The 24,739-nt window shown below is 60.1% G+C and overlaps 1 protein-coding gene across 9 annotated transcripts in view; it reads left to right on the top strand.

Annotated features, from left to right (window-relative positions):
* TMEM94 (transmembrane protein 94) overlaps positions 1-24,739 on the top strand; it is a 32,817-nt gene that overhangs the window by 6,808 nt on the left and 1,270 nt on the right. Inside the window, exons 1-32 of one of the 9 annotated variants that reach the window (XM_080681910.1) lie at positions 2,261-2,360; positions 2,457-2,663; positions 3,269-3,397; positions 12,017-12,136; positions 12,415-12,542; positions 12,830-12,966; positions 14,331-14,533; positions 14,872-15,023; positions 15,407-15,509; positions 15,715-15,801; positions 16,044-16,160; positions 16,467-16,523; positions 16,784-16,888; positions 17,007-17,171; positions 17,359-17,568; positions 18,312-18,627; positions 18,890-19,063; positions 19,433-19,535; positions 19,642-19,859; positions 20,571-20,752; positions 20,841-20,991; positions 21,237-21,349; positions 21,464-21,563; positions 21,879-21,987; positions 22,185-22,374; positions 22,580-22,657; positions 22,962-23,047; positions 23,499-23,580; positions 23,837-23,985; positions 24,068-24,162; positions 24,267-24,360; positions 24,536-24,706. In XM_080681910.1, the coding sequence (XP_080538036.1) occupies positions 3,374-3,397; positions 12,017-12,136; positions 12,415-12,542; positions 12,830-12,966; positions 14,331-14,533; positions 14,872-15,023; positions 15,407-15,509; positions 15,715-15,801; positions 16,044-16,160; positions 16,467-16,523; positions 16,784-16,888; positions 17,007-17,171; positions 17,359-17,568; positions 18,312-18,627; positions 18,890-19,063; positions 19,433-19,535; positions 19,642-19,859; positions 20,571-20,752; positions 20,841-20,991; positions 21,237-21,349; positions 21,464-21,563; positions 21,879-21,987; positions 22,185-22,374; positions 22,580-22,657; positions 22,962-23,047; positions 23,499-23,580; positions 23,837-23,985; positions 24,068-24,162; positions 24,267-24,360; positions 24,536-24,706 (4,019 nt within the window). In that variant the 5' untranslated portion in view covers positions 2,261-2,360; positions 2,457-2,663; positions 3,269-3,373. Of the gene's footprint in view, positions 1-2,260; positions 2,361-2,456; positions 2,664-3,268; positions 3,398-7,031; positions 7,269-12,016; positions 12,137-12,414; positions 12,543-12,829; positions 12,967-14,330; positions 14,534-14,871; positions 15,024-15,406; positions 15,510-15,714; positions 15,802-16,043; positions 16,161-16,466; positions 16,524-16,783; positions 16,889-17,006; positions 17,172-17,358; positions 17,569-18,311; positions 18,628-18,889; positions 19,064-19,432; positions 19,536-19,641; positions 19,860-20,570; positions 20,753-20,840; positions 20,992-21,236; positions 21,350-21,463; positions 21,564-21,878; positions 21,988-22,184; positions 22,375-22,579; positions 22,658-22,961; positions 23,048-23,498; positions 23,581-23,836; positions 23,986-24,067; positions 24,163-24,266; positions 24,361-24,535; positions 24,707-24,739 lie in introns of those variants that run through there. The other 8 variants (XM_080681912.1, XM_080681913.1, XM_080681909.1 and 5 more) reach the window with 8 other exon arrangements.

The raw sequence follows: 24,739 nt of genomic DNA, 5'->3' as shown, positions 1-24,739 counted from the left end.
TTTAAATATATTTTATTGATTTTTTACAGAGAGGAAGGGAGAGGGATAGAGAGTCAGAAACATCGATGAGAGAGAAACATCAATTAGCTGCCTCCTGCACACCTCCTACTGGGAATGTGCCCGCAACCAAGGTACATGCCCTTCACCGGAATTGAACCTGGGACCTTTCAGTCCACAGGCCAACGCTCTATCCACTGAGCCAAACCGGTCAGGGCTCACTCACTTTTTCTTAAAGGCACAGTTTAGGCCTTGCTTCTTTTGGGAGCGATCCCTGGCTCCCCTACTCCCGCAGTGATCTCTTTCTCCCAGACATCCCGCAGCACCTATTTGCAATTCTCATTTAGTATTTTAATGCCAACTTGAATTTTTATCATTTTTTACAATAGCCCAAAACTGGCTATATTATGTAAATCCCTTGAGGGAAGGGACCACATCTAATATTCGTTGAAAATGTGATCATTCCTTACACTTATTAAATATATGCAGTATTTTCTTTAATGAATCATGGTTGGGTTTTTTTTTTTTTTTTGTTCTAAGAAATCTCTGCTTATCCCAAGATTACCCTCCCCCCCCCCCCCCCGCCGATATTTTCTTCTAGAAGTTTTATAGTTTTAGTTTTTACATTTAGATGTGTGATCTATTTTGAGTTTATTCTTGTGTGTGGTATGAGGTGAGGGTCAAGGTTTTTCATATGCTTGGGCCTACTTCTTGACTTTCTTTTCTGTCCCATTGAGCTGTATGTCTCTCCTTACACCAATGCCATAGGTCTTGATTTCTGTAGTTTTAAATTAGTCTTAAAATCACGCAGTGTAAGTCCTCTGTTTTTCTTTTTCAAAATTGTTTTGAAAAAGAAATTTTAGAATCAGTTTGTCAATTTCTACAAAAATGTCACCTGAGACTTTGAGATTGTATGGAATCCATAGGTAATTTGGGGGATAATTGACATCTTAATACGGAATCTTCCAATCCATGAACATGGTATATCTCTCCATTTATTTAGGCCTTCTTTAATTTATCTCATCAGTAAATAGGTCTTATATATATTTTTGTTAAAGTCATCATTAAGTATTTCATGTTTTTTGTACTATTGTGATATTTACATTTTTCATTCTGTATTTCATAATAGCCTATCAACATTTAATTTATGTTTATATTTTGTATTTTGACCTTGTGTTCTGCAACCATGCATGTTTATTTGTTCTAATATCTTATTTGTGTATTCCTTAAGATTTTTTATACATACAATCTAGTCTTCTGCAAATACAGTTTTACTTATTTGATTACAATCTTTATGCTTTTTCTTTTTCTTCTCCTTACTTTTGAGTCCTCATTTTTCAGCTCAGCGGTACTTTGATCATATTTCTTGTTTGCTGATAACAGTAATGACAACTATGCATTAAGACCTACTATGGCCCTGGCCTGTGTGGCTCAGTTTTTTGAGCATCATTCCCCACACCAAAAGATCACAATTTCAATTCCAGGTCAGGGCATATGCCCAGGTTATGGGTTCCATCCCGGTCGTGGTGTGGTTGGGGTGAATGCAGGAGGCAGCCGGTCGATGTTTCTCTCTCACATCAATGTTTCTAAATACCTACTATATATCAAATACTGTTCTAGAGTCTCTGCATGTAATATTTTACATAATTCTTGCTGCACCTCTGTGAAATAGGTACTATCGTTTCCATTCTATGAACAGGGTCCTTGGGGCTGAGAGAGACACGTCATTTGCTAAGGTCAGTTAGCATTTGATACGTATTGGAGTCAGGATTTGAACCCAGGGGTATTTAGCTTTGTGCTCTCCTCCTCCCCCACAGTGAGCCAGGCACTGAACCGGCCCTTTAAGGACACGGCTCCTGGTTTCAGATCAGACAGTTGAGGACAGCTCTCTCCCAGAATCCCATGTATGGAGTGATGGGAAAACAGAGACTCTCAGAAAAATGGCCTGCTCCTGGCTGCCCTCTCTGGACCTCTGTGGTTCCAGCTGGCCGCAGAGCTATTTCCCTCTTTCATTGTTGGCAGGAGTTAAGCACAATTCCCATCCGGTGCCTTTCCCTGTGTGGCAACTACCTCATCCAGCCCCTGCTGGGATAGGGTGTCATGGGGACCTTGAGCTGTACTTGTAAACAGGGCCCGGGCAGCCTGAGTCAGAGTGGCCTCGGGGAGAAGTGGATTCGGCCACTCAGCAACCCACTGCCGCCTGCTGCCAAGACCCAATGCCGCTGCATGGCGAGGCTGCTCCCAGTGCTGCTGTCTGTCTCTGACCGCGAGGCTTGCTCAGCTTTGAAAGCCCTGGCGGGAAGGGCAGGGGTGGGCAGAGACTTGGCAGCGCAGGCCGGTGACATCGGCACTGATGCCGCCTGGTGAGGAATTGGATGGGACTTCAGAGAGGAGTTGGTGGCAGCGGAGCCTGGGCCTTCTGGCTGGGCTCCTCTGGACACAGCTTTTTTTGTTTCTAGACAGCGCTTTTCTGGATCATTCTCCGGGCTTCTGACTAGCTCTTCTTAACGAGGCTTTGCCGCCGGCCCCAGGAAGAACTGGTTTAGTCAGCAGGTTCACGCTTTCTCCAGGAGGAGCACCTGGCACCAAAGCCGATGACTCAGTGGCACTCTCTACCCAAACACGCCCTGGTCTGAGATCATGACAGTGCGTTGGCTGCAGCATGGGTGGGTGAGGGTCAGGGGTCGCGTGGGGATTGTAGTCAGACTGGATTGCATGTCCTTGTGGACATCTGCCCAGGTGCCTGGTGGCACTGCCCTGTCAGCAAACCACACGAGGGGCCCGGCAGTCCCCCGGGCATGTATGCGTTGGCACGGGTGGTGTGTGTTTCCGAGCACGTGGAAATAGATGGATGCCGGGCTCCTGGGGGCACCTCCGCTGCCCTCCCCACCAATCTCCTGCTTATTCCAGTGGTATCTAGATTTCCAGTTTACCATACAGCTTACCTTCACTTTCTAAAAAGCTGATAAGCCAAAGGCTTTTCCTGTCTGAGTCAGCGAGTGAAAGTGTACAGATGGGAGGAAACATATACGCCTCCAAAAATGAGAGTTAAAAGATGGAAAGCTTGCATCCCCTCCCCCCAGCATCCTCGCTGATGGCCCTGGGGAGGCTGGGCTCTGGAACAGGGCTGGCCGGGGCCCCTGTGGGCAGGGCACCCCTTCTCCATCCGCCGCTCTGTTGTATAGAGGATCATGTCGCGTTTCACAATAGCCACCTGCTCCGGCAACCTGGCCTGATGTGATTTCTTTCTCCTTCCCTCCTCCCCCCACAGATGCTGTGACGGTGACAGAGTCACCAGGTTTGTACATGTTGGGAAGGAGCCTTCCTTTCGGGGGTGACCACACTCACCTGGGCATGCCTGCAGCACCCTGGGCCCATGGACCTGAAGGAGAAGCGTGCGGTAGGCCACATTCGGTTCCTTGTGGGTACTGTCGGTGTGTCTGTTAGACTCCCCCTATTTGTGTTTGCCTGGGAGGTCCTTATTCGGGGGCTTGAAACCAAAAGTGAAAGACAGGCGGGGCTCTGGGCCTGGGGAGGGGTGTGTGAATGCGGTCCCTGCAGAGAGGGTGCTATGCTCGGCTGGAAAGCAGAGCCTCAGGGAGCCAGCCGGGGACAGAAATGGACCAGGTAAGGACTGCAGGGCGCAGGTTTCTCATTTGGGTTGGCTCTGAGCCTATCTTTCACTTCTTGCCCTGGGGCGTGCAATTTTGTTTGTTTGCTCTTCGCTAGGGCTCTGTCCCAACCTGCTGAGCCCTGCTGAGTACTGCTGGGCACCATCTCTGTGGTTAGAGAAAAGCTCCCTGGTCAGACTGCAGACACGGCTGCGCAGTCAGCTCCAGGTGAGCAGCGGGAGGCCAGGCCGCAGGTGCACTGCCTCCAGGCGCACCGGCTTCATCAGTCAGTTTCCCTCTCCTGGACGAAGTCTGCCCTAGAGGAGGTCCTTTCAATCTCCTGCCTGGACTTCCGCCACGCTGCTAACAGGTCCCTCGGTCTCGGACTCCTTCTGCTGGGCTGTCAGGGAAAGCTACTCAAAACGCAGAGCTGACCTTTCGTCACCCCTGCTTGAAAATCATCAGTGGCTTCGTGTCACCTGCTGATACTTTCCGTGTGCTGTACAGAGCCCTCCGGAGTCCCGCCCGTGGCCATCGGCCCAGCGTCCCCAGCCTCCCCGGCCTTGGGCACACCCTCCACATTTAAGCAGTGACCCTGAAATGCTCCCCACCTTTTTCCCTGGCAAACTCCTACTATTCTTTCTTCAAGGCTCAGTGTAAGCATCACCTTCTCTCAATAAATCCTCCTTCCCCTCTCCAGAGGTCCCGCTTTTAGCATCATAGACCTCCGCCATCGTACTCGCTACACTACATTGAATAATCTGTCTGTCCCCCGCCTCTTAGCGTAGTTCCTGGAATAGTAGCAAGGGCTTGGTCAATGTTTATTCACTTGAACTTCTGGATAGTGATCTTCCTGCCAAGGAGATCTTGGGAAGTCTGGAGAGGGAGCTGTGGCCGCTGGGGATGCCTGGCTGAGGGCTGACTTGGTCAGCTCCAGGCGCCACGTGCCTCTGGACCCGCGGTGGAACAGGCTTGTGGACCTGAGCTTGAGGCAGGTTTGTTCAGCCTCCTGCTCACAGATGCTTGGCTGCTCTGAGGATGGCCCAGCCGCGCTGGGCACACGGAAAGCACACCGGCCTCTCCCCTAGCCTGGGTGCGAGGCTGCTGTATGCAGTTGCAAGGGGTGTGCGCGGCTCAGTTCCAGGGAGCACCTCGCCCGCCCCGAGGCTATGATGATGTGCCACGGGGTGGCCTGCCTGGGTGAGGCCTGCTGTCCGCAAAACAGAGGACGGTATTGTGCTCTGGTTCCAGCCTGTTGCTAGTGAGTTGGGGAAGCAGGGCTCTGTGACCCAGGGGGCTGGCCGGCTTCTCTCTCAGGCCCGAGGAAGAACACTGCAGGGCCCAGGCTGGCTGTTCTCAGGGGCCATTTTTCCTGGAGGATTTTTCTTCATTCTCCTCTTTCTCTTTCTGGATAGCTGAGGGCTGAACTAAAAAGCACCAGCACCATCAGCGGCAGCCATATCTATGGAACACTGCCTTTGGGCTGGTAGAACTCTAGCCACTGGGGAGGTGGCCCCTGGCTCAGAGAGGGGGCTGTCAGTTGAGCAATTGCTGTCAGTTGAGCAATTGACAGCACAGGCAGCTAATGGGACCCGGTGGGCTTTCTCCCGGAGCTCCCTTGCTGTATAACTGGGCCTCTCAAGATCATCCCTGTGGCCTCTGCCAGTCCAGGCTTCTTGGAGGAGTGGGGAGGGAGAGCCCATGTTGGTAAGGGGGGCTGTCATCCCTGCTATAGCCCAGGATCGGTTTGGCTGTTGCTCATTGATTTTCTGCACCCTGTTCCCCTTCTCTTTGTGACCTCCCGTCCTCAGGGTTCCCCCTTAAGAGCTCCCTCCCCGCCCCCGCCTCCAACCCTCCAGCCCATCATGGACTTGCTGTAGCAGCAACGGTGTGGGTGTCTGCTTCTTAGATGCAGGGCTGCCCTTTCGCTCACTGACGTGGGCGGCGGAGGAAGGGGTTCCCGCAGAACACGGGGTCGGAGGACCCTCTGTGCTGTCTTTCCAGGGCTTCGCGCAGGAGGGAGAGTGCTCGCTCAGTTGTGGTTCCCAGGGAGCAGCGGCTTGTAGAGAGCTAGAGGGGGAGCAGGACCGGGAGCAGGGGACAGTCAGGCATCTCTCTCCTTGCAGTTTGCGAAGGCCGCGGAGGACTCATAGGCAGTGGCCAGAAGCTGCTCAGAAGCTGATCCTGCCTCCCCCTGGCTTGCCTCAGGAGACTTCCTGCCCTTAACCTCTGGACTGCGGGGCCCTCCTTTTCTTTCCCACTCGTCCCGGGTTTGGCAGGGGCCCTCAGGGAGCTGGCCTCGAGTGGGGGGGGTGGGGGGGCTGGCTGGAATCCTCCCTTCCCTGCCGCTGGAGCGGGTGTGTGTCCTCTAGGAACCTGGGGCCCCGGAGAAACAGGCTCAGGCGCGGGCTCAGGCCACGCTCCACGGTCACGGGGCTGAGGGGCTGTTTCCTCTCCCTCGGGTTGTGCGGCCCCATCCTAAGGGCGGCCTGGACGCGGGCAGCGAAGTTTCCCATTCAGTCCCAGGACCTCGGCCCTCCTTCCCCCGGGGAGGTGCTGACAGCTTCCTGTATGTCCAACTCGGGGGCCCAGGGAGATGCTCAGGCTCTGCTGCTGCTCGGGGAGGTGCTGCGGTGGGAGCCCCAGGTCACTGCCTCCTTTGCCCGCCCTGTGGCCTCCCAGTCCCGGCAGCACTTCGGCAGGTGTGTGTGAATGCCCGGGCGTCCATCCGCTGCTGGCATGGGAGAGCGCTGCTGGGGTCCCAGCACCAGCTGTGGGCCGGTGTTGGGTCCCAGGTGTGGGCTTCCTCCGAGGCCCTTCCTCTGGGGCTGGCTTTTCCCTCTTCCGCTGGATTCTTCCGCTCGCTCCCGGCCCGCTCTGCCCGGGAAGCCACTGCTTCAGCCTTCTCGGTCCTTCCCCTCCTGCAGGATGTGCTGCTATTAATAACCCGCAGGGCCCTCTCCCCTGCTTCCCGCAGCTCTGACTGTGGAGAGCTGTTGTTGGCTTGGCTCCATGCTGGGCGTCTCAGTGATTTGGGGGAGCCCTCATGATGGCAGGCTCTCCACATGGGGCTCCTACCCTTCCCCAGTGACCTGGGCCCAGGAAAGGTAGTCTGGGAAGGAGCCCAGGTGCTCCTTGATGCCGGCAGTTGCCCTGACAACAGCAGCGGTTCGTGCACCGGTCCTCCTCGCCGCCTACTCCTTGGCTGCACGTCGCCCCTCTGCTCGCCCCACAGTGGCCTCCTCTGACGAACGGGCCAGCCTCCCGGGCATCTGGCAGAGCATCTACAAACTTTCTCCTCTCAGCCCCCTCTCTCCTCCCTCCCTCTCCCCCCCCCCCCCCCCCCCCCCCCCGCCGCTGCTCTGCAGCCTGCCTCCTCCTTTTCCCTCCCTCAGTCTGCAGCGAGACTGGAAATAGGTTGAATTAATCAGCAGATTGGAGCTCCACTGGGCTGCATGCGCGGTCGCTGCAGCGCCAGCTCCTCGCTCACACGCTCTCTAGCTCTCCCCTTTCTTCCTCTCTCTCTCTCTCTCTCTCTCTCTCTCTCTCTCTCCCTCTCACTCTGAGGCTGGTGTTGGAAGTTCTGTCGCTGACTCCTCGTGGCTCATGCTCTTTAAGCAGGCAGAGCTATGGATGCCCCTTCAGGGCAAGCGCAACAAAGTGAGTATGCCAGCGTGGGCTCACATTTCTGTTCAAAGCCTGTTCCCTGCTTTGTGCGAGAGGCTTTGGGGCAGGGTGGCCCCAAGTCTGGATGCCACCAGAGGCAGCTCGGATTACCAGGTAGCTGGGACCATGGAAGGGGGCTGGGAAGGGGAGGCAGAAAGCCAGTGTGTTTCAGGACGTCAGCCAGCTCCCGAGTCACCCCGAGCAGGACCAGAGCCGAGTTTCCCAGTGGGACATCCGTCTCCTGGACGCTGGGACCTGGGTCTCCGTGCAGAGCTGGCGGGCAGCTCTGGGTCTGGGTGCCGGTCCTTCTCGGGGCCAGTAAGGGTGCTTTTCTCACTGGACCACGTGGGTCACTGAGACAGGGGCAACCAGAGCTGCGTCCTGGTGGCTGCAGGCGGGAGAGGATGGTGAAGGTGCCAAGGTCAGCCCGAGCCTGGGGAGTGAGGAAGGGAGGGAGCTGAGGCTTTGACTGGCCTGGTTACAGGCAGTCGGTTTGTGTCTGGCCAAACTCAGGAGAGATTTATTACAACTTCTAAAAACACCCTGGTGTCTGGTGGTTGAATCTCGGCTTCAGTGATTCAGGCTTTGTGTGGGCCTCCAGCTTTGGGTCCCCTCCCGACCTGCGTTGGCCACGAAGGCTGTGACAGTGGGGACCTGGCACAGGGGCCAGCCAGTTCTAATGAGCGGTTATCTACTGCTGCTGAGGCCAAGGGTCAAGGGCTAAATCCATAACCTGTCTACCTGGGCCTCGGGCTGTGATGCTGCTTGCTCTCAGAACAGGCGCAGTGGGAAGGCAAAGAGCGGCTGTGCTCACCTCTCGGAGGATCCCCAAAGGTCAGGGGGTGGGCGCTTGGGGGCTCTAGCTCTAGGCCACCCGAGAAAGCTGAGGAGGGGGTGCAGGAGAGCCCAGGTGTGCTGGCTCCTTAGACTGAGCCACACGCTCAGCTCTGGGCCCTGCAGAGCTGGTCCTGTTTAGCAGCGGATTCCGTGTGGTTCTGAGGGACGGTCCTTTCAGCACCTGCTGCCCCCGAACCCCTGCCCTGCAGCGTCTCCCTTGGGTGATGGATCAGGGAGAAGCAGCTCAGCGCGTGATGGGGGTTTGCTGCCAGCCTCTCCGGACCTGGGCTTCCCAGAGCCTCAGGCTGCTCTCTCTTGGGTCCGGTTGAGCCCTGAGCAGTTAAACTAGCGGGACTGGGGCGGTTCTACCTGCAAAGCATCAGGTGTAAGCGGAGAAGCAGGGCCTCGCCCCCTCGGGTGCAGAGGCTTCGCGTAGCCGTGGCTCTTGCCCCAGGGACTTCTCTGGAGGTGCCTGGTGGTGGGGTTTGGGGTTTCTGAGCATCCGCGAAGCCAGAAGTGCCTTTGGGGACTTAAGGCCGGGGCAGGTTTTTCTCACCCTTCTGGGCCCTGGTAGGCAAGAAAGCCAACCTCAGAGTGCGCGTGGATGCCTCGGGTTCTTATTCTCAAACAAACCGGACCCATCCTCGCAGTCTCCCTGCCGGTGCCCAGGCACACTGGGTGCCCAGCCTAACGCATGCTTTGGAGAAGGTTGGCAGAGCTCGCTTGCCCACCAGCCCTTCCTGAATTTCCCGGGGAAAGGGTGAAGGTCTTCTACAAGGTCTCCCTCAGCCTTGGCACTCGCACCATGAGGCAGAAAAGCATGGCCATGACTGTTTCCGGGGCTGGGCCCCTCCTGCCAGGGACCTGGGATGGGTGAGTGGCTGTGGCAGTTGGGTAAGCGAGGCTGGGCATGGAGAGTAGGCTGGCTCAGCAGGCCGTGTCCTTGCCCAGGGCCAGCCTGTACGGGCAAGCATTTTTGGGGGCGGCATGTAATTACAAAACGACTTCTTTTTCCCTGCCGCGCTGTCTCTAATCGTTAGTCTGGAGTTGGTGCCCCTGGCCAGACACAACATGCGGGGGCGGACGTGCGCAATCAGCTCTGCAGGCACCCTCCCGCCTCCGCTGGCCCTGCCCAGGGCATCTGCCATCCTGCGGCCCATCTCTCCCGCACCCAGACCTGGACTGCAGCAGCTTCAGGTTCTAGGAACCTGGGGCAGAGAGAGGGCGCAAGTGGATGGCTGGGCGGGAGGAGGCCCTGGGTTTGGGGTGGCTGGAATAGGCCGCAGGTGTCAGGACAGCCACACAAGCAGAGGGTGATTGCTAAGTGTCCAAGCCTGGCTAGAGGAAGGACACTGCCCAGGCTCGCGGGCGGCTCCTCTTAGCCTCTCCCTGCCTCCCCCAGCCTGGTCCTCACTGCAGACCCAGCAGCACCCCAGGGGACCTGCAGCCCCTGGGATTTGGGATTTGGGACCTGGGGCCTGTCCTTTCTCCTGCCCACTCCCAGTCTTTGTGGCGTGCAGGCTCGTTACCTCTGTAGGCCAGCCCTCCCCTGCCTCCAGGCCGTTTCTGGAAGCCTGGCGGAGGCAGAAACATCCTAGGAAGCTCATAGTTACCCAGGCTGGGGTGTGGCAGGGCCCCTGCCCAGAGGGCTGCTTCTTCCCGAGCTCAAATAAGCAGTTGTCCCCTCAGGGAAGAAGCCGCTCTCATCTTCATAATCCCCCAAAGCCACAGTGAGAGTGGGATTAGCTGAGCCCTAGGCAAGGGTTCGGGAAGTCTTTGGGCCAAGCTCCCTCTGGGCGGTCCTCATCCCTCAGGCCCAGGAAGCTGGCAGTAGGCTTGGCGGGGGCTCCACTCGGCAGCAGGAAATGGCCCCCAGTTCAGCATCCTCTTCTCGTCCTGGAGATCTGTGTCCTGTGAGGGGCGAGGCTGCCAACATGGAGATGGGCAGGAGGAGGAAATCCAGAACGTTAGCGGGCAAAGCCAGGGCACATCCAGGAGAGCAGATGGGGTGATAGGCATGGAGGTGGAGGGCAATAGGCCGAGGCAGCCAGGGCGTCGCCAGCCGGGTGACGTTGGTCGGGCTCAGTAGATGACCCCAGTCCTGGTCCTGGTGCCCCAGTCCTAGGGCTCCTTAAGGATGTCCTGGCGGAAGCTCACGATGCTGCTCTTCGGTGGCCTTGAGATAGACTCACGCCTCCTCCAATCACTGCCTTTCCTGGGGAGGCCGGGTTGTGTTCCTAGGACTCGCCCCCCCCCCCAGCTGGGGACCTGCGCATCCGAGACTATCTGGGGCAGGCCTCACCCCCAGGAGTTCTGATTCAGCAGGTCTAGGGTGGGACCTGGACTTCCACGTTTTTAAAAACTCCGGGTGTTTCTGATACAGATCCTAGGTTCACAGCCCCTGATAAGGATCAGCGGGATCTGTGAAGCTTCCTGCGTGCGCATTCATTCATTCAGTCATTCCTCATTCACCATCCACTCAGCAAGTATGCGCTGAGCCGCCGCTGTGTGGTGTGCTGGGCACTGTCTCCGCAGTGGGCGGGAGGGTGTGGAGGGGGAAGGAGTCAGTACCTGTTGTCCAGGAGCTGGGAGTCTAGTGGGAGAACCAGGCCAGGCAATCTAGAAGGATGGTTCTGAACGAGGCCGACGGTGAGCCAGGCTGCCCAGGGTGCTGTTGGATACCCGCGCCCCCTCCCCCCCCCGCGACCCCCCGTAAGCGCAGCCCTGGGTTTTGGGAACATTTCCTAGAGCCGGTGATGTTTGAGTCTTGAAAGAGAAGTTGTCTGGGGCGAGGAGTGTGTTCTTGGCTGAGAAAATAAAAGGTATGTGCACATGAGCGGGAGGAGCACGGCTGCATCCGGAATGGCAGGAGGGAGGCTGGGGAAGCCGGCAGAGTGCGGGGTGAGCCCAGGGCTGTGCCTGGATAGTAAAGGTCAGGGGGTCAGGTGATGAGACACGCCTACTCCGTGGGTGTTGCAGTTGGTTTGGACAAGGTAGAGGCTGAAGGTAGCAGTTGGGGGTGGGGAGGTGGCAAGGGGAGGCGGGGTCTGGATGAGGGGGATCCCAGCTCTGGCCTGGGTGCCTAGTGCGATGGTGACTGCGGGAGGGTGGACTCAGGCAGAGGCCAGGAGGCGAGCTCAGGTTTTGGACATGTGGCCTCAGGTGCCCGGGAAACAGCTGTGAGGCCGTTCAGTCCCGGCCAGATGGGGCAGGATGGACTGTGGGGTAGATGGAGGGAAAACAACAGTCAGAAAAGGAGGAAACAGCAGTGGGGGTTTCAAGCAGGAGAGAGGCTGGGCGGGGGTCACATGGACCGTAGGTTGTCCGCAGTGTCAGCCGGGGACGTCCTGCCCAACATCCGGGGAGAGAAGGGGGAGGCGTAGCTGGTTCGCGGTCCTTTCTGGGCACAGCTGCCTTCTTTCCGAGATGGTGTCCTTCCTGGTGTGAGTGGCAGTCCCCTCTTTCATGAAACGGTGGTTACGGAAGATGGGTTTTCTCCCTAAATTTTCCTCTAGGAACAATGAGGTGCTAGTATCTCCCTGTTAGTGTCCGTCCCCCCCCCCCCCATAATGGAATCTGAGTGGCAGTGGTGAGGTAGACTGGGAGGTCAGCAGTGACGGCATCTGAGTGGGCTGGGAGGTGCTGGTGGCAGTGGGGAGAGAGTCAAGTGTAAGGTGGGTCTGGGTCACAAAGCACCGAGTATAGGAAGTTTTGTTTTAAACTTGGCTTTGAAGAGCAGGAGGCTGTGTACTTCACTGTCCTTTAGTTTAGTGGAGACTGGAACATGCTTACACCCTGAGGGAAGGGCTAGTGGAGGAAGAGGGGAGGATTCGGGAGGAGGGAGGTGGGGCCTGGGATGGGAGAGACCTCCGGGGACATGCTGAGCGCTTCTGGCTTCCCTGCAGGGCGAGCCCCCCTTGGCCCTGGGCCTGTCCACGCGGAAGGCCCTCAGCATCCTGAAGGAGCAGCTGGAGGCGGTGCTGGAGGGACACCTGAGGGAGCAGAAGAAGTGTCTCACCTGGAAGGTAGGCCGAGCCTGGCGGGGATGGCAGAGAAGCCTGGGGCCCATTCTCACGGCCCCGAGGCCCCACCGAGGCCTCACTGAAAATCCGAAAGAAGCTGGGCTTCCTTCCAGAGTGATGTCCTGACCCCTCCTGCTGCAGGAGCCCAACCGGCTGGACCCCAGCCAAGACCAACACAAGAAGACAGAGGCGGCCACGGGCTGGGTCGGTGGGTGTCGGGGGGTGGCCCCTTCCCACGTCCTTGTCCCGGCCTCTCACCCCTTGGCCCCTGTCCCCCCCAGGAGATGTGGCGGAGCAGCTTCCTGCACCACAGTAACCGCTGCTCCTGTTTCCACTGGCCGGGCGCCTCGCTCATGCTGCTGGCCGTGCTGCTGCTGCTGGGCTGCTACGGGGGCCAGCCGGCCGGCAGGTACGTGGCTCCTGCCTGGCCTCTCCTACCCCGGGCTCTGGGCCTTCCCTCTCCTGCCTCAGCCGAGTCTGCCGTCCCACCTACCACGTCCCAGGGGTGATGGGCTGCTCCCCCGAAGCTGCCCCCACAGCCGGCGCCCGAGCTGTTTAGGGATCCAGGCCCCTTGGCTAGTTGGTGGCGGAACCAGACTCGACACGCTTTCAGGAGGGACGGGGCGGGCTGTGACTGTGGGCTCCGGGGCCCTGTGTTGGCTCGGCCGGTGCGAGTAGCCCTCACCTTCCCGCCAGCCACGGGGTGGAGCTGGTGAATGCCTCGGCGCTGTTTCTCCTGCTGCTTCTCAACCTCATCCTCATCGCACGGCAAGACCGGCTGAAACGTCGGGAGGTGGAGTGGAGGCTCCGAGGGATCATCGACCAAATCCAAGGTGAGGCCAAGGGTCAGGCGAGAAGGTGCTTTGTGATGGGTCAGAGGAAGGACGCCCCTCCTGAGCCCCAGCACATAGGCGTCGCCTCTGGTCAGCATTCTGGGGGCTCTGGGCACCAAGCGAGTCAGCAGGATGCCCTGCGCTCTTTTGAGCAGGACAGTGAGAGCCGTGGGGCCGCTGTGGGTGCCCAGGCAGGCAGGGAGGCCAATAGCAGCCCAGTGGGCTCGCAGGCTCCCTGTTCGTTGGGAGACTAACAGGGAAGACCCTCTCCCTTGGCAGGAGGACAGTCCAGATTTTCTCTTCCAAGTTGGCCCCGCCTGCTGGTTCTGGGCCGGGGGAGGTGGGATAATGGAGCAGAGAAGCCTGAGAACCGGGGCTGGGAAGCGAGCCGGGAGCCCAGGGTGGGGCAGCTCAGCTCCTGAAGAAGAAGGGAACTGCGCAGGCAGGCGGGTTCCTTCTGCAGCCCAGGCCGTGGATGAGGACGGCGCCAGGCTCTTCGGAGACAGTGGGTCCTGCTTCCCGGAGTGTGTGGTCTTGAAGAGAACAGATCTCCTCTCATGAGACCTTTCTCTCCTGGGCAGTGGGGGCTGCGGTCCTGAGGGAGAACGGGGTCTGATTCACTCACTGCAGCCTTGTAGGCACTGGGTGGACAGCGGCGGCCGGGAAAGATGGCCTGCTCTCGGGGGGCTGGTGTTCGCTCAGGAACCATCAGTGGCTCCCTCTGTTTATCAAAGCCGTTATCAGTGGCTTCCCAGAGCCTCTGGCACAAGCTCTGAGCTTTTTCTCCAGCCTCTTCTCTGGCTCCTCATCCTCACGTTAAAACCACTCCCCACTTCCCAGCCCACTGAGGACTTCCCCGCTCCAGTGCCTTGTCCTGCTCTCCCTCGCCTGCCATGCTTTTCCCTCACCGTCTCCGGCCGACAGAAATCTCGCCATTCTTCAAGGCCGATCCTTGGCACTCCCTCTTCCATGAAGCCCCCTCTGATTGCCCCAGCTCGGTGCTCCTGCAGCTACGGGACTTTCCCTAGCACTCTCAGCCCGTGTGTTTGCCTTGTTCAGAGTTATCTGCTCATGGGTCTCACTCCCCCTCTTAGGTGGTGGCTCCTCAAGGCAGGGACTGTGTCCTCACCTTTGACCTTTGCACGGGGCTCAGCACACCCTCAGCAATGGTTGTGCAATGTGTCTGAAAGGAACAAGGAGACAGAGAATAAGAGCTTCGGTGTTCAGAGGAGGTGGAAGGGCCTGGGCTGAGTGGTTGGGAAAGGGGAGGTGTTGGAAAGGATGCGGGATTTCAGAGAGGCCAAGCTCCGTGGTGTGTGCTGGTGCCCTGAGTCAGGTGGTCTCCCTCTTTCCATTCTCGTCAGATGCCCTCAAGGATGGCAAGGAGATCAAGTGGCCAGATGCCATGTACCCTGACCTCCACATGCCCTTTGCACCGTCCTGGTCCCTGCACTGGGCCTACAGAGATGGACATCTGGTCAACCTGCCAGTTAGCCTGTTGGTAGAAGGAGACATCATAGCTCTGAGGCCCGGCCAGGAGTCATTTGCCTCTCTGCGGGGGATCAAGGTAGCGCGAGACTTTTCTCCTTCCCTGGAGATGCAGCGGGAGAGCCCACAGGCAGCGGTGGGAGGGTCCCAGTCTCGATCCTGAAGCTTCCAGGAGGCCAGCTCATAGCTTCTTGGGGAACAAAGCAGGGCTGGGACATTTTTCTCCACCTTGTCCTGTTCTTTCTTCTCCGATCCTCAAACCACCAGGAATCCAGTCCTACAGGCCCCACCCCAGCTGGCTCTGCTAACTGCTGGGCCCTAACCCCATGAGATGCCCCCCTTAGCTGGAGTTGTCAGGAAGAGTGGCCTCCCATAGCAGCCGTTCATCGCCTCCCCCCTCCCCTCTGACCCTGGCAGGATGATGAGCACATCGTCCTGGAGCCCGGAGACCTGTTTCCCCCTTTCTCTCCACCGCCCTCCCCCCGGGGAGAACTGAAGAAAGGGCCCCAGAACCCCCAGCAGCACCGGCTGTTCCGTGTCCTTGAGACCCCCGTGATTGACAACATCAGGTAGGGGCGCTGCCCTGCCTTTCTCCTGCTCCCCCCACCCCTGACCTCGCCTCTTCCCCGTGCCTCTGTGAGCGGGGCGGGAGGGGGGGATTGGGGGGGACAAAGAAGGAGCCTGTCTATTCTGAGGCCCCTTAGGCCGGGCCTCTCGGGAGGTTCCTCTCTTTAGCGTCTTGTGAGCACTGAGCCCAGGGATTGCTCCCCTCCCAGTTCCAACTCTGAGGGCGTGGCCCTGGACGCCAGCACAGGCCACCCTCCCCGGGCCACCTGGCTGGGGCTGAGGACTAGGAGGGAGTCGCAGGCCTCCGAGATGCTCAGTGAAGGTGCTCAGTGAAGGTGCGGGTCTCTGGCCTTGCCCTCGAGCGTAGGGTCCACTCTTTCTGCAGATGGTGCCTGGACATGGCCCTGTCCCGCCCCATCACTGCTCTGGACAACGAGAGGTTCACGGTGCAGTCGGTGATGCTGCACTACGCCATGCCCGTGGTCCTGGTGCGTGAGGTGGGGCGCCGGGGCGGGGGAGGGGGAAGTGGGGGAGCCTCAGGGCCAGCTCAGGTGAGTGTGTGAGTGGAGATGGGGGTCCCAGAGTGAGCCAGCCAGTGTCGGGGGGGTGAGTGGGCAGAGGAAGGGGAGCCTCAGAGCCTGGGTCTTCTCTGGGGTTGGGGGATTAAGGCTGCACCTCTCCCCCTCCCAACAGGCCAGCTTCCTCATCACTAACGCCCTGCGCTTCATGCTGAACGCGCCTGGGGTCACGTCCTGGCAGTACACCCTCCTCCAGCTACAGGTAACCACCTCTCCTCTCCGCATGCTCTCTTCCTTCCCTGGTGGCCGCGTCCCTTCATGTTCCCTGGCTGTCCCTCCTTCTCTGCAGTCAGGGGCCCCTTAGGCTTCAGCTTAAGAACACCTGCCTCCCCTTTCTCCCTCCCTGGCCCCGACAGCTGTCCTGTCCCCTCACCCCAGCCCTGCCCGCCCTCCCTGGGGCCCGCCGCTCTTCCAGAGCCCTCCGTGTGGGTCCCTCTCTCGCAGGTGAATGGCGTCCTGCCCATCCTCCCCCTGCTCTTCCCAGTCCTCTGGGTCCTGGCAACCGCCTGCGGAGAGGCCCGGGTCCTGGCCCAGATGAGCAAGGGCTCCCCCAGCTCTCTGGTAGGTTTTCCCAAGGCATCTGGGGGCACGTGCAAAAGGAACCAAGACAGGAACTACCGACGGAGTGGGCTCTGCCCCAGTGAGCAGGGACCGGAGGGGGAGTGCAGGCCCCTTTCCACCCCGAAGAGCCTCCAGGCCAGGCCCCGGGGGTGGGAGTGCCTCGGCTCTCAGCACACAGGGGACCGGGGGCTGCCTGGGGCCGTCCTTTGCCCAGATGTTGGGACCCTTGCTGGTGTGGGCCCCACCTGCCAGCTCGGAGGCCTGCGTGAGGGCCGTGTCCTCCCTGACTCCCCCTTCTCTGTGCAGCTGGCCAAATTCTCGGAGGATACTCTCAGCAGCTACACAGAAGCCGTGTCCACTCAGGTACACTCACCGGCCCACCCTGCCCCAGGGCCCTTCTGGAACCCTAGACGCCCCCACTTTATCACCTCCTAGCCTCCAGGGGCCCCTCAGAGCCCCAGTCCTCATCTCAACGGGCAGTGTGTCACTACCCTGCCCGGACAAATGCCTCCGCACCCCAGCTTCCTGGGTGCCCCTGGGCCGTTGCGTCTGGTGTCCCCAGCGGCTCTCTCCTGGGAAAGGTGGCCGAGTCCCAAACGGCCTCGTGGACTTTCTGCCACCAGGAAATGCTGCGCAGCATCTGGGGCCACTTCCTGCGGGTGATCCAAGGGACGTCGCCAACGCTGAGCCACAGCTCCAGCCTGCTGCACAGCCTGGGCTCCGTCACGGTGAGGCCCTGCGGGAGACCCGGCCTCAGCAGGCCTGCTTCCTGCCGCACCTGGCCCGCTTCCTGCTTCCCGCCTGCCACTCAGCGGCCCCTGTCTCCCTCGCCATCGCTCCCTGCAGGTCCTGTGCTGTGTGGACAAACAGGGGATCCTGTCGTGGCCAAATCCCAGCCCAGAGACCGTGCTGTTCTTCAGCGGGAAGGTGGAGCCTCCACACAGCAGCCACGAGGACCTGACAGATGACCTGTCCACCCGCTCCTTCTGCCACCCCGAGGTGGAGGAGGAGGTACGGCGGGGGCCTCAGGGAGGGCGAGGCCAAGGGAGAAGGAGGGCGCAGGCCCCATTAGGATCGGCCTCTGAGCAGTGCAGGCGGAGCCCCCACAAGGCAGAGCGGGGACGTCAGCACCCTGCCTCCCTGGTCCAGGCAGCCACTGGGGCCCTGGTCTGAGGCCTGTACCCCTTGCTCTCCTCAGCCCCACGAACGGGATGCCCTCCTGGCTGGCTCCCTGAACACCACGCTGCACCTGGCCAATGAGCAGGAGCGCAACGACTGGCCTGCTGACGGCCCCAAGGCCCCTGAGCCCTGCTCTCACCACAGAGGCCACGGCCACAGCAAACACCCGTCCGGCTCGAGCGTGAACTTCAGCAGGGACCCAGAGGGCTGTGAGGATGAGCCCGGCCAGGTGAGGGGGCGGAGAGCAGCCCCCGCGCTCAGGCTCAGGGCGTCCAGCCTCCTCTGCTGCAGGGGCCCGAGGGGTGCAGCCAGCCTGGTGGGTGGCGCCTGAAGCACAGCTTCTCAGGTCCCCAGGCCTGGCCTGGCGGGGCACCTCCTGTGGCTTCGTCGGCCCTTGCCCCTCCCTGGATCTCGCTGCTGGTCATGGGCGCGGGGAGGCCCCTTCCTCCTAGTCACGGCCTGCCAGTGGCTCCCTCGAAAACGTTTTCCCTGAGAAAGGTCCTTCATCGTTTCCTCCTTGGTCTGTTCACCCTCTTCTTTTTTTTTTTTTTTTTTTTTTTTAATATTTTATTGATTTCTTACAGAGAGGAAAGGGAGAGGATAGATAGTTAGAAACATCGATGAGAGAGAAACATCGATCAGCTGCCTCCTGCACACCTCCCACTGGGGATGTGCCCGCAACCCAGGTACATGCCCTTGACCAGAATCGAACCCGGGACCCTTCAGTCCACAGGCCGACGCTCTATCCACTGAGCCAAACCGGTCAGGGCTGTTCACCCTCTTCTTAGGTATTGCCAGTGTCTTTGGGCACAAGATCTAGAAGCAGCCAGGAGCTCAAGAAAGTCAAGGAGGGGATTTCTGGGAGGGATAGGGAAGCGTGAGCATGCTGTGGTGGGAAGGGGGGTCTTCTCTCAGGAGCACCCCACACCAGTCCCAGTCTGAGGCCCCCTGTTCCCTCCATGTCGCCCCCAGACGCAGCCTGGGCTGGAGAGCGAGCCCTACGAGGCGGAGGACTTCGTGTGTGACTACCACTTGGAGATGCTGAGCCTGTCGCAGGACCAGCAGAACCCGCCCTGCATCCAGTTTGATGACTCCAACTGGCAGCTGCATCTCACCTCCCTCAAGCCCTTGGGCCTCAACGTGCTGCTGAACCTGTGCAACGCCAGCGTCACCGAGCGGCTGTGCCGCTTCTCCGACCACCTGTGCAACATCGCCCTGCAGGAGAGCCACAGCGCCGCGCTGCCCATCCACGTGCCCTGGGGTCTGTGCGAGCTCGCCCGCCTCATCGGTGCGTGGCCGCCAACTCCAGACAGACCAGTCCCGGGCATGGCGTTTATCGAGATCACCGTGAACCCTTTTAGCTCCCGGTCCTTCCCCTTTGACAGGCACTGCTGTCTGACAGTGCTCCCTAATCTGGGAACAGAACTGGGGGCGGAGCGGTGGAAGGGGGCAGCCAGCATGGATTTTGTCCCATGAGGTGGAGGGGGCGGGGGCGGGCGCAGTGGCGGGGCTTCCTCCCAGAGGCCCTGACTGCTGCCCTCCCGCTGCAGGCTTCACTCCCGGGGCCAAGGAGCTCTTCAAGCAGCAGAACCACCTGGCGCTCTATCGCCTCCCCAGTGCCGAGATGGTGAAGGAGAGCTCCCTGGGGAGGCTGTCCTGTGTCACCAAGCGGCGCCCCCCGCTCAGCCACATGATCAGCCTCTTCATCAAGGACACCACCACCAGTGAGCCTCCCGTGCTTGGCTCCCATCAGGACAAACCTTCCAGGAGCTTGGGCCAAGGCTCTGCCCTCCTCGTCCCTTTTTGGGATGAGTAGATGAGCACCAGGCAGCTTCCTAAGACCTCAGATGTGGCAGGGATTGGTTTGGGGAAGCAGGCTGGGATGGTGGCGGTCACAGAGGAGGGGACTGTCTGAAGGACGGGCAGCTTAGGGCCTGCATTACAAGCCCAGTGGCGTTCTACACAGGCTCGCTACGGCGAGGCCTGGCTAGTTCCCTCCACCCCAGGATGGCAGTGCTACCTGGGAGGTCAGAGTGAGCAGCGGGGGTGGCTTGGGGCACTGATGGTCTGGCCTTTGCGTTCACTCCCCTCAGGCACAGAACAGATGCTGTCCCATGGCACAGCAGACGTGGTCTTGGAGGCCTGCACAGACTTCTGGGATGGAGCTGACATCTACCCTCTTTCAGGTTCCGACAGGTGGGTGAAGTGCCAGAGCATTTGGCTCAGGCGGTCTGCCTTCCTGCTCACAGACATGGGGCGTCCCGGGACCACTCGCCTCACTTCCACCCTGCTTCCCTGGCAGAAAGAAAGTGCTGGATTTCTACCAGCGTGCCTGCCTGTCTGGCTACTGCTCCGCCTTCGCCTATAAGCCCATGAGCTGCAGCCTGTCCTCCCAGCTCAATGGCAAGTGCATTGAGCTGGTGCAGGCGCCGGGCCAGAGCAGCATCTTCACCCTGTGCGAGCTGCCTAACACCATCCCCATCAAGCTGAGCACCCGCCACAACAGCTGGAGCTCCGATGGTACCGTGCGCGGCCGTCTGTGGGGGCCAGGAGCGGGGAGGGCTTCCCGGGGGCCGTGGATCCATCGTAGCAGCGGGGACAGTGGGCACAGCCCTGGACCTGGAACGCTCAGGGGGGCAGTCACTATCCGGTGACGTGGGGGAGTCCCTTTGTCTTCTCCTGTATAAACGGGGTGCTCCCTCTGTCCCCCTCACGGGTTTCTTGTGACACTCCAGTGGGACAACATATAGAAAATCGCTTTCTTTGAAAGTTATACAATAGCAGCGGTAGGGCGTGAGCCTCCCTGAGCAGACAAAAGGCCAGGTCCCAGACCCTGCCGGAACAGAGGGACTCAGCTCCACTGACCCCCACCCTCCTCTCCGCCAAACACACAGGGTCTTACGATCTGAGAGACGATGCATTGAGGCCGTTGCCAAGGGTAGGGCCAGCCCCCTTGCCCAGACCAGGACTGGGCTGCTGTCACTCGGTGGGATTGTCACCGGACTGATGAGTGCCTTTCATTGTCTTTTCTCTTGTGTCTGTTGGCTCCTCCGTGTGTCCCGGCTGTGTGCGTGCATGGCTGTGTGTGGTCCGCTGGGGCCTGCGTGCTCTTTGATTTGGGTGTGGCATCTGTGTGTGTGGCCCTGGGCTGCCTCCTGGAATTTGCTGGTTCCCGGGTGTCCTGACTGGGCCGTGTCCTGGCTGGTCTCTGTGCCTGGTGCCTGCCTGAAGAAGGGATCGGGGAGGTGCTGGAGAAGGAAGACTGCATGCAGGCCCTGAGCGGCCAGATCTTCATGGGCATGGTGTCCTCCCAGTACCAGGCCCGGCTGGACGTCGTACGCCTCATCGACGGGCTGGTCAATGCCTGCATTCGCTTCGTCTACTTCTCTTTGGAGGATGAGCTCAAAAGCAAGGTGGGGAGAGCCACCCCCTCTGCCGCCACTGACCCTTATTCCCACGGGCTTTGGGGCCCACCTGCTCATTGCCATCTGTCCTCTGCAGGTGTTTGCAGAGAAGATGGGCCTGGAGACAGGCTGGAACTGCCACATCTCCCTCACACCCAACGGTGACATGCCTGGCTCCGAGATCCTCCCCTCCAGCCCCAGCCATGCTGGCTCCCTGCACGATGACCTGAATCAGGGTGAGGGCAAAGGTTTGTGGTGGGGACAAGGTGGGTGTGGGTGGCTCCCCCCACCTTGGAGCTATTCTAGAAAGAGTCCCATAGAGCCCTCCCGATACATACATTCCCTTGGAAAATGGCTCACGTCTCCCTGTGGTAAGAGCAGCTGACGGGAGGAGAGGGGACCTGCGGGCAGGAAGTTCCATGCCATCTGCAGGGCAAGGAAAGGCCTCCAGAAGGCTGGCCCCAAGGTGAGGGACGGGCTTCTGTCCCCACAGTGTCCCGAGATGATGCAGAAGGGCTCCTGATGATGGAGGAGGGCCATTCAGACCTCATCAGCTTCCAGCCTACAGACAGTGACCTCCCCAGCTTCCTGGAGGACTGCAACCGGGTACGACAGGGTCTGCACCCCAGGCCCCTGGAAGTGGCACATGGCAGAGAAAGGAGGGTCACGGGATCCTGGTCCCTGACCCTGAGGCCATGAGCATCTCTGCTTTTTCTCTAGGCCAAGCTGCCCCGGGGCATCCACCAGGTGCGGCCCCACCTGCAGAACATCGACAACGTGCCCCTGCTAGTGCCCCTGTTCACTGACTGTACCCCCGAGAGTGAGTACCGTGGCCACAGTGCCTGGGGCAGCCTGTTCCCTTCCCCTGAGCGCTGACAAGGCCTGGGATCCCGTGAGCTCTTGAGGAGATGTGGGTTCCCGTGCAGGAAGCAAAGGCTCCTGGGCTGGGAGGGGCTGGGGAGTGTAGTGGGCTGGAGCCGTGGGAGGGCCCATTCTGGGGAGTCAGAAGTGTCACAGGATTGGATAGGATAGTCACAAAGGGGAGCCCACTTCCCTGTCTCCCGTCCTGGGGGTCTCTGCCCAGCGCCCGGCATGGGGCTCCGCCTGCCTGATTTGTGACCGACTCTGCCCTCAGCCATGTGTGAGATGATCAAGATCATGCAGGAGTACGGGGAGGTGACCTGCTGCCTGGGCAGCTCTGCCAACCTGCGGAACAGCTGCCTCTTCCTCCAGAGCGACATCAGGTCAGGCACTGCCTCTGCCTCCCGGAGGCCCCAGATTGGGACTGGGGCATATACTATGGCCGATCTTGCCCTGGTTGAGGGGACCAAGGGACCTGGGCATGGTGGGGAGAAGAGGGAGCAGGCGCTTGCCCCATCCTGTGGGAGATGGGGTCTCTCGAAGTGCGGCTGATGGGTACGCTTCCCCCTGTGCTGCTCAGCATTGCCCTGGACCCCCTGTACCCATCCCGCTGCTCCTGGGAGACCTTCGGCTACGCCACCAGCACCAACATGGCCCAGGCCTCGGATGGCCTTTCTCCCCTGCAGCTCTCAGGGCAGCTCAACAGCCTACCCTGCTCCCTGGCCTTCCGCCAGGAGGAGACCATCAGCATCATCCGCCTCATCGAGCAGGTGGGGGCTTGGGCTGGTGGTGGGAGCGGGGTGCAGGGCCTGCTTGGGGTGGGAGGTCATGACACAGGATCCATCCGGGTTGCCTCCAGGCAAAGCTCTCCCAGGCAGCTTGGTTTGCAGGAGCAGGGGGGCCTCTGGCTCCCGGCTGAGGTTTGTCAGCTACGGGGTCTGAGCGAGGCCACAGTCTGTCCTTCCCGGTCCCTAGGCTCGGCATGCCACCTACGGCATTCGCAAGTGCTTCCTCTTCCTGCTGCAGTGCCAGTTGTCTCTCGTGGTCATCCAGGTGAGCCGGCCGGCACTGACATCGTCCCCTCCCGCCCGCTTCTTTGCTCAAGGGCCAGTCAGAGTCTGAGGCCAGTTGGGAGGCTGGGAGGATGCAGCACAGCCTCGGGGCCCCCAGCGCCCCTCTGACACCCCGGGGCTTTTGGAGATGACCCCTGAGCAGAATAGTGTCCCTCTAGCCCCAGCTCCACTAGGCCAGGGCATGGGCCTCTGTCTGGGCCCAGGGCGAGGCAGCCGCGGGGCTCCCAGCGTCCTACTGCTTGTCAGAAGCTAACGTGCTTCCTGGGCTGGCTCTCCTGGTCCAGTTCCTCTCTTGCCTAGTCCAGCTGCCGCCACTGCTCAGTACCACCGACATCCTGTGGCTGTCCTGCTTTTGCTATCCTCTGCTCAGGTGAGAAGCCGGCCGCCCCTCTGTGCCCAGGCAGGCAGGGTGGGAGGTCACCGAGCACCCCAGGAGCCGGGTTCAGGGAGCCCTGCTCTGATGAGAAGCCGGCCGCCCCTCTGTGCCCCGGCAGGCAGGGTGGGTGGTCACCCAGCACCCCAGGAGCCGGGTTCAGGGAGCCCTGCTCAGGTGAGAAGCTGGCCGCCCCTCTGTGCCCAGGCAGGCAGGGTGGGAGGTCACCGAGCACCCCAGGAGCCGGGTTCAGGGAGCCCTGCTCAGCGCTCACCTCCTCTCGCAGAGGGAGCACGGGTGTGTGTGTGTGTTGTGGTGGATGTCCCTTTGTCTTATCCCTCCTGCCCACCAACCCTGACCGCACTCCCGACTCCGAAAAGGCTTCTCACATGGGAACTGGGAGACAGGGGGTCATGTCGCCGCCCTTCACCCGGTCTCTGCTTTTCAGCATCTCTCTGCTGGGGAAGCCCCCCCACAGCTCCGTCATGTCTGTGGCAACAGGGAAAAACCTTCACTCCATTCCTAAGAAGGTAAGCGAAGTGGAGCCTGTGAGCCTGGGCCTTTCCCAAGAGGCTGGTCCTTGAGGCAGGGATGATCAGGATGGGGCCTCCATCACGCCAAAGGGAAGTGGTGGGGCAGAGCTGGGAGAGATCCTCGCCGGGGCGGGCAGTCCCGGCTCCTGTTCCCCCATCCCGGCTGCCCATTCACTGAAGAGCCTACTGATCCGAGTGTCGAGTGCCAGAGGGGCCGTGGCCTCTGGAGTGACGGGCCTCCTTCCTCCCGCAGACCCAGCACTACTTCCTGCTCTGCTTCTTGCTCAAGTTCAGCCTCACCATCGGCTCGTGCCTCATCAGCTTTGGCTTCACATTGCAGAGCTTCTGTGACAGCTCCCGGGCCCGCAACCTCACCAACTGCTCCTCGATCATGCTGCCCAGGTGAGTCCCGCCCCCGGCCCCACCTCGCCCCCATCCACCTCCGCGGGCCCCAGTGGGCTGAGTGCACACCTTGCTTTGGCAGCCATGCCGACACGGCTCCAGCCTGGTTTGATGACTTTGCCAATGGGCTGCTTCTGGCTCAGAAGCTCACTGCCGCCCTGATCGTCCTGCACACTGGTAAGGGCTCCCGGAAGGGGGCCAGTGGTGGTTGGTGGGGTGCCCCGGGGACCAGGCCTTGGCCGTGGCAAGTCTGATGCCTCCTCTGATCCCATTTTCTCCAGTCTTCATTTCTGTCACCCACGTGCATCGCACCAAGCCCCTGTGGAGAAAGAGCCCCTTGACTAACCTCTGGTGGTCCGTGACGGTGCCTGTGGTGTGAGTGTGGCTCAGCTGGAGGAGGGGGTGGGGGCTCTGGCAGGGCTATGACTTGAGGGGGGGGTTTGGGCCGGAGATTGAAGGGTGCCCTTCTTGAGCTACTGCTGTACTGAGAAAAGCAAGGGAGCGAGCGAGAAGAGCCAGGCTGACCCGGCGCTGCCACCTCCTCCTGCAGGCTGCTGGGGCAGGTGGTCCAGACGGCAGTTGACCTGCAGTTGTGGACGCACAGGGACAGCCGCGTCCACTTTGGCCTGGAGGACGTGCCTCTGCTGACGTGGCTCCTGGGCTGCCTGTCCCTGGTCCTCGTGGTGGTCAGCAACGAGATCGTGAAGCTGCACGAGATTCGGTGAGCCACCAGCAGGGCACTCCCTCTGGGCCC

The sequence above is a fragment of the Plecotus auritus genome (genome assembly GCF_963455305.1).
Source record: "Plecotus auritus genome assembly, chromosome: 7".
NCBI classification, from domain to species: domain Eukaryota; kingdom Metazoa; phylum Chordata; class Mammalia; order Chiroptera; family Vespertilionidae; genus Plecotus; species Plecotus auritus.
This window is presented reverse-complemented; position numbering and strand designations above follow the sequence as displayed.